The sequence below is a fragment of the Myripristis murdjan genome, chromosome 24 (assembly GCF_902150065.1).
Source record: "Myripristis murdjan chromosome 24, fMyrMur1.1, whole genome shotgun sequence".
Lineage (NCBI taxonomy): Eukaryota > Metazoa > Chordata > Actinopteri > Holocentriformes > Holocentridae > Myripristis > Myripristis murdjan.
The window spans coordinates 29,840,761-29,853,488 of record NC_044003.1 but is presented as its reverse complement, the minus strand read 5'-3'; the positions used below and the strand labels follow the sequence as shown (position 1 = coordinate 29,853,488).

Sequence of the window (12,728 nt, the reverse complement as noted above, 5' to 3'; positions counted from 1 at the left end):
TGAGTGTAACTGTAATTCTGGTTCTGGCGACACACTCCTGAGAACAGATTGTCCTACAAAAAGGACCCTGATTTGTCTTGACTCTGGTTTAACAACAATGCACACACAAGAACAACAACAAAACCAGAGCATCATATTCCACACCTTTTAAATAAGATGTTTTAAAGCAATCTTACATGGAATACAAGCATGTCCTGAGATATCCTCCAATCAAACAAACAGTAGGCAAGTGAGCAGTTACCACTTAACAGTGCTGCTGCTGTCAGCCTGTGGGAAACACTGCACACGCATACACAAGCACGCACACACATGCACGCACGCGCACGTGCACACACACACACACACACGCACAGACTAACCAATAGTTCTGATGACAGCCTCCTGCAGCTGCCTCTCCTCATGAGTTTTGATGATCTTGATGCCGATGTTGCTGGTGGGATCATAGGAGCCGGTCAGCTCGTAGTCCACACTCAGACGGAGCTGCCGCAGCAGGGTGTTAAACACTTCAAGCACCGTGGGGCCTGGACAAACACACACACACACACGCACGCACACAGAGTGCACAATCAATGATTTCAACTGAGTCGTAACCTTTTCATCTACATGTAGTCAGATTTTAAATGAAATAAATTATTTTTGCATTATTCTTGAGCCTGCTTGCGCATGTCTCCTTACCCACAGAGCCGCTGGCTGCAATGGCGGCTGCCTCCAGCAGGACTTCCACTATCCCAGCTCGCACTGTGGCTGAGTTCTTACTGTTGGCGTCCAGATGGCCGAGGAGCTGCTGGATTACCAAGTGAGAATGTTGCGACTAGGAGGAGAGAGGGAAGGAAATAAAGGGGAAAAAATAAATTAATCGACAATCGACAAACCAATGAAAACAACAAAGGGAGGAAGTGAAAAGTAAGGGAGGAGTGGATTGCAACTTAAGTCATTCAAGTCATTCAGGCTGGAAATAAAGCACTTTGCATTTTTCAGCTATGAGGAAAAGGCTTGATGAGAAGGCCCAAATTCAATTTGCAAACACCTATTTCACTTCCTGAACTACTTATAGTTGGAAAAATTGTGAGAACATGAATTCTGCAGTGGGTTTATATCATGTTTCTCCTAGGGCTGGGTGATATGTCAAAATGTCCCCACCACAGACCATCAGCTCAACAACCGGCGAATGCTGATATATTGGCCTTAGGCGGGGGTCTCAGGAGAGACTCAGCAGCCAGACATTTCTACATTCTCTCTTTAGAAACAGCTGAGATTGTCACTAAAATGACAATAAGTGGTCCACATTAAAGGCTAGTTCACCTCAAGTGAGCCAGGTCAAGTTGGGCAAACCCACTGTTGCTAACCCTGTCACTTAAAGCAAGAGACACAGGAACTTGGTTTGCATCTTGAAGACTCTTGAAGACTCCATTTAGTCGTAGTGAACCATGTGATCCTTGCTGTGCTACATTCACTACTATACTGCTAGCTTCATACTTTCTCCTCCGGTCGCCAGCCTCACCGTCTCACCCAACAGAAATGATTGGCAGTAGACTCAAACAATTTCTAAAAGCTGATAGCTCCCCTCTAAACTGTGACTGTCAAATAAAGCAGAAAAGCCAAAAAAAATATTGTGCTGTGCATATTGAACCCATATATAAGCCATGTCCGGCAAGTAACGAATAATGGCTCTCTGCCGAATAAATCTCTCTCCCAAACATTTATCTTTAAATTTGGCTTTAAATAATACATGCAATGTCTTAACAATCTGAGTTTACTTGCCAAGGATAACGCCATTTTGGCTATTTCGTAGAGTCAAGGTGCAGAACATTTTTTTAATAATTTTATATTTCTTTTGATACATAGTCACAGAATACATAGTTGTTAGAGTGGGTTTACTAAACCTATATACAGTAGTTTTAATAAGCAGGACATTCAGTCATTTTATATTTATTTGTGGTTAAAATCCAACAATTAAAAAAAATAATAAATTATTTCAGGTTAAGCCACGCCCGCTTTTTTCCTGACTCTGAATCTGAATTAAAACAAATATAAATACAAATACAAATAGTGTTGAAGACGAGGAGAAAAGGACGTGAGAAAAGGATGGAAGCAATGTGTGGCTTACCTGGATGGAGTACATGATGATCTTAAAGCAACGCACTGCAAAGACCTTCCCCTCCCATAGAGAATGGTTATCTAAGTGCCTAGAGGGATAAAGAGAGACGGAGAGATGAGTGGATGGTACAGTAAATGTAAACGGCATCAGAGCACATTCAGAGGCCTCTGCATGTACATTTTTGCATTCACAAAAATGTAAGGAATTGCTTGTACTAATCACTAGAAAACAAAAAATGCAGGAGCACAGGAAAGGAATTTAAGAAGTATGATCTATGAAAACATCTGCATATACTATATACTGCACATACTCTGCATCTTAGGTCTCTCATGTGCTCTTCTTGGTAGCCTAAGCCCATTTTGAATGAGACAGTTCAGCCATTTTGAAAAATGTATTATTATTTCACTCCCCTCCTAGCTGTTCTGTAGGACAGTAGTGTTGCTATCTTCCTCTCATTGTTAGAGTGCTGGATACTGGCTGGATGCTCCAAATGCTAACTGTTAGCCTCCTGCTGCATTAATCCATTAAGTAAATACAGCTTGAGTTTGATGATGTGTGGCAGATATTGTACTGCCTGACATGGTATAAACAATGTTGACCTCTCTGTGCTAGTCCTCGGTCACAAGAGTGGGTGGCAGGGGTGGCGTGGACTTAAAACACTGCAATGTTGCTCTCTACAGTAAATAATCATAAAATATAGCGATATTTCAAGCCATCGTCTTCCTTGTAAAGTTACCTGTGGTTCCAAATATTCAGGATGTTGATATGAGGGCAGAAAGATGCAATAAATTGCTAAATCAATGCTAATGATTGTGAGTGCAGTATCCAGCAAACAATCAGGATTATCTAATACCCATTACTAAACTGGGAGCCCTGCACTTGTGTGCGGAGACAAACAGAGGCAGGGTTAGAGCAAGATAAATGAGCAGAGCAGGAAACAGAGAGCAGCAGAGACAGTGATAAATGGACGAGGTGAAGTGCTGAAAGAGCTGGTCTCACACTGCACACGACGACAGAGACAAATTAAGGGGAAAATTGAGGGGGGAAAAAAGTGAAAATATACAGATTGAAAGACAGATCAATTCAATGTGTGATTGCTAAAGAAAAATGCAACTGAAGAGGCACACAGACGGAGTCAGGACTGAGAGGAAAGCAACATAAACAATCACTACTGGGTATCCAAGAGTATTATCATCAATTTTTACCTTGGTCATCAGTTAAACTATAACATCTCATATTTATTTTTGCTAGCCTTTTTCATATCTGGCTGTCTGCAATCAGTAGGTTATATAAATGTAAAAACCAGGCTAGATAGCAGCCTAATGTGTTCGTAGAATATACACAAACATAACGTGATATTCAAAGTCATTGTGACGTAGAGGCACTATGCCAGCCAGAACCGAAACAATTTACAAGTATAATATTGTACCCAAAGAAACAGCAAGCAAATCTCATTGCACTACCACCTTCAGGAATACATAAAGGAGGAATAATTAAATATATAAACTTAGTTCCAGGGGCATGAAGCCAAGAAGGACAGAGAATAGATGAATACACAACATAGGAAAAATAATACAGAGCAACCAACTGGATGAAGACACAAACAGAAAGATGCTGATCTCCAAGCTCACAGAGAAAACCAAAGTTAAATACACACTGGAAAAGAGGGGCATGACGGACAACAAAGACGGCGAAGTCCGAAAAGACAAGAAGAAAAAGAAAAAGACAAGAAGGGAACATGAAAAAGCAAGGAAAGTACAGGGAACAATGTCCTGCAAAATGATGAAATACCGAGAAAAGTACAATAACTGCAGAACCTTCGAAGCAAGATCAAACATGCATTCAGTTAAAAGGTTGTTCTCTTACAACACACACAATGTGTCACCTTGTTGTGACCTATGACTGTAGCGCCCCCTGTAGGCCAATCAATGGAATGCTGCAAATGCTGTGACGCAGCAAACAAGCAAACAAACATAAATAAAAGATGAGGAGATCTCAGTTTAGGTGTCGTGCATAGCAGCGTTTGCGGGTTGGGCTCACATTAACACGGGCGTGACGGCATTCTTGATGTTGCCGTAGGCGGCGCGTCCCAGCAGCTCCCTGAAGCAGCGCTCCGTCAGTTCCACCGGGCTTTCCTTCTCCTTCTCCGATGCCTGCAGAGGAGAGGGAGAGCGGCTGGTGGGGAGAGATGCAGGTGAGGAAGAATAGGAGCAAAATGGGGAGGAGATGAGGAGATTAAGCAGGAGGGAGAGAAATGGGCAGATGGGAGGTGGGTAGAGAGAAAGATGATGAGGGATAAAGACAGAGAGGGGAGGGAGAAAGAGAGCAGAGGCCGGGGCTTGAAATCAATTTGCATCAATAACACTACCAGTTCCACACATTCTTTTTCTTGCACAAAATCACCCACTGGACAGCGGTGTTACTGCAGGCTTTCTGCACGAGTCGACTTCTTCCTCTGCTGTTTGTTTGCAGTGAAAGTTAAGTGACTGTGGTGACTGTATTGCACGTGTTAGCAAGATATGGGCGGACATGCCCCTGTCTAAGGGTGTGTATCTGCATGGATATGAGCATGCTCTCTGCACACACACTGGACCAAGCCTTTCTTGGTTCTCATGCATACTTAAAGCCTCTGCCATAAGACCGTCTTAGCCAGGACTGGCCTCGGGTGGTCCTCCAGTGGTGGCATTACTTATTAACAACATAACTTTTTCTATTCTAACACTGTTGCGGTTCAGGTTCTGTGGCTTCCTGTCTTTTTTAAATCTTTTATTATCACTATATATATGTATTTTATAGGTTAATGCCATATTTTTGTTCAACCCCTTAAATTAAAGCTGAAAGTCTGCACTTCAATCACATCTTGATTACTCCATTTGGCATCCACTGTGGTGGTGGCAAAATTATAAATATTGTGATAGATAGATAGACAGATAGACAGACAGATAGATAAATATAGTCCCGACCCGCCAGGGCCGTGACTGAGTGAGGGCAGTGACTTAATAAATACCATCTTACTGGGAATTCCTCACGTTCACAGGAAATAATTGCAATCTTCAATCCCCTATTACGAATGGGGTTCAGCAGGAAAGCCACGCTTCTCAGCGAAGGACAGGCACATGCTGATCCGCTCAGTGTGGGGTGCATGCAGCCCCAAACATCTACGAGCATTAAAAGACCCATTACTGCACAGTTGCTGCTGCCAAATGCATGGGGCTGCATAACGACTTAGCATGACGAAGTTTCATCTGTTATCAAAATTAACCGGACAAATCACTCCCACTAATAAAGGCCATGCAGTACCATGCACAGAATCAAGACAGAGCTATCAAATGGTCAATTTCCATATCCGGGCCGGGTGAGGTTTCCTGTGTCGAGTCAAGTTTCCATCTTTGCAACCATATGCCCTCAAGAATCCCAAGACTTTGATTTCCCAGATGCTGCCCGATGTGTCATGGGAATAATGCCGCCAGATCACTGGACCATCAAATACGACTGTATTTGATGGTGATATGACCATCTTCAAAACTCTTAAGTTTTATTCTTAATTAATGAAAACATTTTGGCCAAATGAATTCGCTTTCGTCATTCTTCCTCTCTCTAGGTGGCTCCTTCCTTAAGTTAAAAGGATAGTTCATCCACTTTGAAAACTTTTATATTATTTCACTTGCCCGCTTAGCTGTTAGACAGTAGTGGTGCCATCTTTCTCTCATTGTTAGTGCTGGATTCTGGCTGGATGCTTCAAATGCTGCTAGCCTCCTGCCATTGAAGGGAACTTTCCCCCATCTAAAATTGTTAAAATAATTGATACTATAACCAATGATGGTAGTTATATTTTAAAAGTAAGATAAGAAAAGATTTAAATTTCTCAATTCAGAAAAAGGTTAGTCCTTTAGTACTTCTAGAAACAAACTTTCCAAAAAAAAAAAAAAAAAATCTGAACTGTCTAGTCTAGACTTAAAACTGTGCCGGAAGTTCACCTTTAAATGACCTTTACAAGCGCATGAGGAATTAATGATGAGAGAAAAGCACCATCTGTGAATTTAATGAGACTCTGTAATAACTGCTGTGGTCTTTGTGGCTGTAAAAACATAGCTGAGTTCACTGCGAGGAGGTGCGAAGGGGGCACAGCAGGGGCAAGTCTCATAATGCTAATGGAGAGGAGAGAAGCTGAGATTTCAAGGTGTGCCTGTGCGTCTGTCTGTCTGTCTCCATCTCTCTCTCTCGACATGCCTGCCTCTCAACAAATTCGCTCGTTCTCTCTTCATGGCCCTCATCCCCGATTTTCCATGTTTCTTTCATTACTCCCTCATCTTTCCCCTCCCATCTCCATCTCAGCAATGACGTCAAAGTGAAACGCAGGATGTGGATTCTTGCCCAGAGTGGGTGGCTCTCGACTCTGCATTACCCTTTCTCCCCCATTCTCTCTCTATCTCGCTCTCTTTCTCTCTCCACTGCTTTTTCTTCACACATACATCTTAATCTTCTGCCATACCATATTATTTGTTTATTCTCCATCTTTTGTTTTCCCTCCATCTCTTACATTCTTTGTCTCCATTTCACGCTAGCTTTGTCCTTGGAATGTGTGGGTGGGCGGACAGATGCCCACGAGGGGAGCAGGGCTGTCAGTGGATTCACTCAGTGATGACAATGATGATGAATGGCATGGGTGTCGGTTGGCTTGACTGCCAGAACAAACATGGCCTAACCTAAAAACACAAAACACCCATAACCTACAGTGCAAAAGGCTATGGCCCCTTGCACCACTCTCTATGAATGAGGCATGGAAGGTTAACAGTGAGCCTTAATGGGTCATCACACTTAAACCAACACACTTAACCTTCTGTAAAATGGCATTATGCGAGGGCTGTGAGCATGCTAACAACTGAGCCTGTTATATTTAGCCACAGATCTGCCTTCAGTGAAAAACATCTGCTCTTCTTGTATGGCACATACAGCAGAACAAAAGATTCTTTGTGCTTGTTTCAATATGCTTGAGTGGGTTCAACCACACATTGGCATATATAGTTACACTGTATACTATTTGCAATTCAATCCTTTTGAATTACAAAGCAATTTAAGAGGTATGACTGACAATTTCGACTGACAACTTACCTGTCATTGTTGTTATAGTAACACTTTTCATTTCAACGTGACTTAATATCCTGTTGTGTTGCGATGCAAGTGACATTTGGCTTTATAATTTGGGTCTGATAAAATATCAAAATCAAACAAAGTAGTTCCACAAGTTAGCAAGTAGAAGGGCTATGAAGTGTGTTGATAATAAATCACAAACAAAGGATACTGGGTACTGTTTACTGGGCCAGGTACACTTCAGTCATTGTGGAGAACGGTCCCAATGAAACATTTGTTCTTGCAACAGGGAAGGACCTGATGGGTAAAACTTTGAAAATACTGCTTTGTGAGTAAGAACCCAAAATATCACTTAAAGTCAATAGATGAAAAAGTCCCAAAGGGAAAAGTTTTCAAAGAAATGCCAGATGGTGAAAAATCCAAAAATAGTCCACGGAAAAAAAAAAAAAAAGTACAGCACAAATAGTTGGATAAGTTCGCAAAATTTCATGCCAATAAAATCTGAAATGTGGTTATAATGACTGGTTCTTCCAATTATCAAGGATTGCAGTGCCCCATTGGACCAATGCACATAAGACACACCCTTACTTGAAATTTCATTCAAATCTGATCAATAGTATCTGAGATGTTGGATGTGCTAGATGGATGGACTGATGAAACAAACAATGAACCAATGAAGAGACCAAGACTGATCCATAGTTCCTACCTGTTTTCATTGTGGGCAGCCATTTTCAGGCCAAGTGAGCATACAGTGAGGTATTCCATTCTGGTTACTGTGCTCAATCAAGGATGTTTGATAATGTCTTCAATTATTAGAGGAGGTTGGAGAGGGCAGGAGAGGTTTCTTCAACCTCTCCTGCCCAATTTGTATTAATATTGCGTATTTTCTAAACCGGAGTACAATGATGCTATCTCGAGCCCTGGATCTCAAAAATGATGTGGAAATGTCAAGCACTACCATGGCCCATCTGACCCATGCAAAGCATTAAACCCGACCCATCTGCTGCTAAAAGGAGGTTAAAAATCAAACACTCGGGAGTTTCCAAACATTCATTGCCCCAGTTATTTGCCCCTAATACATGGCAACATATTTAACCCTTTAAACTGTCACTTGCTCGATGATCCCTCACCTTTCTGTACCCTCTCCACACTGAAGGTTGAACAGCAGAGAAGGGACGATTTTGTCCATGTGCTGGGGGTCCCAGATATTGGCCTGCAGCTCGTCATTCACCGTCTTCCTCACCACGCCCTGAAGGCCTTTGATACCTGCCATGCGGATCCTGGAGAAAACAAACACTTATTCAGCATCAATCAGCCAGTTTTTAATCAGTCAGTTAATGAGATATGATCGTGAACCATACCATAAAATAATTTGGGATGGACAGTTTCTCAAAGAATTACTAGTAGATGGATGGTAGGGGTCATTTTTGCTCTGGTAGGTAAACTAAATATATTCCAACATCAGTTCCAGTAGGTTTTGCAGTTTCAGAGGGAGTCATTTTTCTGTATATGCATGTTTTGCAGTCCAGCTGAGCAATAAGGCCAGATGAGGAACTGTCAACATATTTTCTTTTTAGCTGAAGGAACTGCTGCAGTTATATGAATTCAAAAGAAGCATGCTCATTTTTGCAATACTAATCCTGGCAGAGAATAGAATTAAGAATAGAATTAATCAGTAAATGGATGACAACATTAAAAATAACACTGCACAGTATATTTAGCAAAAAACATTCTTGTCTATTTTTTGGTTTGTGTCCCTCTGTATCTGACTGATCTTCAGAAGGTCTCTGCTATATTTAACTGTTCAAAGAGTTGTCTATTTTCTCCAAGACGTGACGATATTACTTTGCTTTTTGGAGAGGAAGTGAAGTAACTCTCGGGGGTACAGTCTAAATTAGGACTTCTTGAAGTGGTCAAAGCAGAGCAGCCTCCTCATAATTCTGCATTCTACTCTATCAGGCGCCTGTCCACTCACTTGGTGCGGATGTCAGGGTCCTCGTAGCTCGAGTGGCACATCTCACTAAAGCGAGACACAAAGAAGTCGTAGCTGCGGTGGTACGATGGCGTGTCCTCTTCAATGTTAGCAAACTTCACAAACTGAGAGAAATAGAAGAGAGAGATGAGAAGATGGATAAACAGAAGAGAAAAAATACTTTCAGATGTTACAAATCCTAGCATCTCCTACTCATGAAATAAAGACGTGTATTAATTGTTTTAATTAAAAATGACCGTGCTCAATATCTCCTAAATGAAATTAAAGAGAAACAGGAGGATCAAAACATATCATTAGGAGTGAAAAGCATAGGGCAGAAGCAGGCCTCCAGCTGAGTTAGAAAATGTCACCATTTAAACACAATGACATTTAGCTTCACACCACTCTCCGATTAATAAATTAACACCTGGCTCTTACTTGGAAACAGAAAGAATACTATCTGAAGCAAAAACTTCATGATGAAAATTCAGTTAGGAAGCTAATTCCATCCATACATCAATACTATTAAAAAAAACTGTCTGAGTCTAAGTGATGCAGTCAATCCAAATGCAAGGTTTAAAAAAGAAAAGTTTTGTCACAACCACAGATCTGAAAACCGTGTGCAAAAACTGCTTTGACTAGATCATCATTCCCATACTGGGCCATTCCAGGGTCAATAAGCCACTGTAACTCATGTTCCCCCCGCAACTTTCTTTTCAGATCAGCATTTGCAGGTATGATTTAAGCCCAAGTTTTTCCTCTACACAAACTTCACAAACAAGTGACGCGAAGTGATTGAAACAAGGCCTGTACTGAAGAGCTGGTGCGTGCTGGTTGAGGCTCCGCTGCGAGAGGCTTTAGGTCAATGGCACTTTGTGTGTCAAAGCTTGGCGGGGCTTGAGCCCTGAGGTGATAATCTCTTTTATCCTCTCCTTTCCTCTCACTCTGACACTGGCCTGCTTCAGATGAGACAGTGCAGGCTGAAGTAGAAACGGCAGACTGCTGTGAGGTAGCTGCTGTACATACATGCCTATTCTCACATGTGTATGGCTTCATGTGCATGTGTCTTGATGTGTTGGTGCAAGAGGGAAAGTTAACAATAAATAGTAGAAATAAAAGTTAAAAGTACAGAAATTCTTGAATACATTTACATATGTATAATAAAATACAAATAAAGGTGCAATAATGGTGAAAAATGGAAATATGGCAAGTTCTATTCATAAAGCAAATAACATTTTTAAATAAGAAGCTATTAAGTTAATTTTCAGGTGATTTTTTGCTTCTTTTCTGGTAAATTGCAGTTTTGTTTTAGTTTCAAAGGGTTTAAAAAAATGTCTTAAATGATGACACAGTAACACAGTCTGTGATTCAGATGTGAACAGTGAACAATTTACCTGAAGATATGGATGTACTTAAGAAATTTTCCAAGATGGTATGCTTTATATTTGACATTATATTTATACCTTCAATTTCACATTTCATAAATGTTAATTAATGACTGGTAGCTACATGTATGAATTATTCCCTATACTGTCTAAGACAGGCTTCCAGGTTTGTAGAAATTGCTCCAACGTTTGAAAGTATGAAAGCTAAGTATCCAAGTATGAAGACCTTTCAAATGGCATAACATTCAGATATTTTTCAAACCACAATGACACATCAGGACATTTATCACTGATCCATATCTTAAAGATACATAATCTTGCAACAGACCAACAAATTCTTTAAACATATTTATATTTTACAACAGGTTTTGAAATATCATCTAATCCTAAAATGCATACTATGGGATTTAATGTTGTTATACATCCAAACCTGCCATCAACCTTAATTTTAACATTATTCCAAAACTAAGCTCGGTATCATACCTGGATCTTATAACCTTACTCATATGCAATTTATGAATAATCTTAGATTGTACTTCATCTAAGTCACTTCACCTCTATGTTTATTGCAGTCCTGAGATCTAATTCCCCCATGCACTCGCTGGCATTTGTATTAATTTTCTCCCATCTGTCAACTTCTTAATAAAAAAAAAAAAAAAAAAAAATGCTTAGTGTCCTTTTTCTAACTGAAAAATATTTTAACAGTAGTTCCTCTGGTAAGCCAATTTCAGCTTCTGTTTTATTAAACAGAATGTATATAACTTCCAAATTTGCAAATATCTAAAAAAAAAAAAAAAAAAAAAAGTGTTTCTGCTCTAGTCCATACTCTGTCCTCAGCTGGGACAATGATTTCATTATAGTTCCATGAAAACAGATCCTTTATGAGTATTATTCCCACTTTCCTGCCATCTCTTAAATCAAAGGTCTGCACAGGAGGGAGTAAAATCTGGGTTGTTTTCCATTGGTGCAAGAAAAGAAAAGGCCTCAATGATATTACAAAAAGTCAAGCACAGAAAGACCCCACTTTAATATGGGTAACTATAGTTCTGCTAATTGGAACCTTGGTCATTTATTATCCCATAAAATTTTGCACAAATATTTATGTAGATCAGTAAAGTATTTAGTTGGAATATCAACTCGTAACATCTGAATTAGATACAAAATTGTAGGTCCAGGCCATGGGCTACATGGGCCCAGGGGCAACTTCCGAGGGGCCCAATGAACTTGAATTGCAGTTATATTTTGCTAATTTGCTAATTGCCTTTTTTCCAATGTTTTTGAAAGAAATCAACTGAGTCTTCCCAGGCTTCAAAGGGTAAATTACAATTGGATTTGGTGAGTTGATGACAATTTCTTTTCTTTTTCAACATCTGAAGCAATTATATTACATTAGCATTATTATGACAAGATTCCACTATTACTTGTAGAAACTAGCACTGCAATATGGAATTTGTGTGCATGTTTGGGCATGAATGGTCATGCATTTGTCCTAAATACGAACATGAGTATGCATGGGAGACTGACAGCAGGAAGATTATAAGCGAGGAACTGGTGGGTCTCATCAATCTGTGCAGATGACTAGAGAGCTTTGCCAGTGTGGTCTGCGGCTAATCTGATTTCTTTCATGTCTCCTCCACTGACCCAGCCGAGAACACTGATAGCTTCCCACATCAGAGGAACAGATACTCATCGCTCCCTCTTTCCCTGTCTGCCACCACTTGTCTTTCTGCATTGTGCCTCTGTTTATCCAAACACTAATAGTGTCTCTCACAATATCGCCATCTCTATTTTGCTGACACATTTCTAATATTAGCACAGTAAGCATACTGTACCCCGACAACTTAACTTTTGACTAGATAAGCTTCAATTTAACCCTAAATCCAATGAAATGGGTTGCATTTTATGTGGTGCTAAAAGCACATTTGATATATCCATGACTACCAGTTTGAGTGTGTTTATCTGACTTCTTACAAGTAAAATAAGCCTTCCTACTGTTTTTGATTATTCCTGAATGACAAAAATAATTGTTTACACAGGCTGATCTACCTAAGACTGAATGCAAATTTACTATGTTTAATGTGTTTGGCTTTTGCAGTAACTGGCAACCATCTGTCAAAACTGCAAGTCCTTAGAAAGTCTATTACATAACCCCGCATCAAGTCCCACAGACATGAATGCACAC

The 12,728-nt window shown here is 40.3% G+C and overlaps 1 protein-coding gene across 3 annotated transcripts in view; it reads right to left on the bottom strand.

Moving 5' to 3' along the window:
* The window catches only part of LOC115355829 (protein EFR3 homolog B), a 47,575-nt gene that overhangs the window by 11,703 nt on the left and 23,144 nt on the right, over window positions 1-12,728 (bottom strand). For all 3 annotated transcript variants that reach the window (XM_030046733.1, XM_030046732.1, XM_030046734.1), the window contains 6 exons: window positions 9,165-9,286; window positions 8,320-8,469; window positions 4,139-4,273; window positions 2,108-2,186; window positions 676-811; window positions 360-521 (listed from right to left, as the gene is read on the bottom strand). In XM_030046733.1, coding sequence (XP_029902593.1) covers window positions 360-521; window positions 676-811; window positions 2,108-2,186; window positions 4,139-4,273; window positions 8,320-8,469; window positions 9,165-9,286 — 784 coding nt within the window. The remainder of the gene's footprint in view (window positions 1-359; window positions 522-675; window positions 812-2,107; window positions 2,187-4,138; window positions 4,274-8,319; window positions 8,470-9,164; window positions 9,287-12,728) is intronic.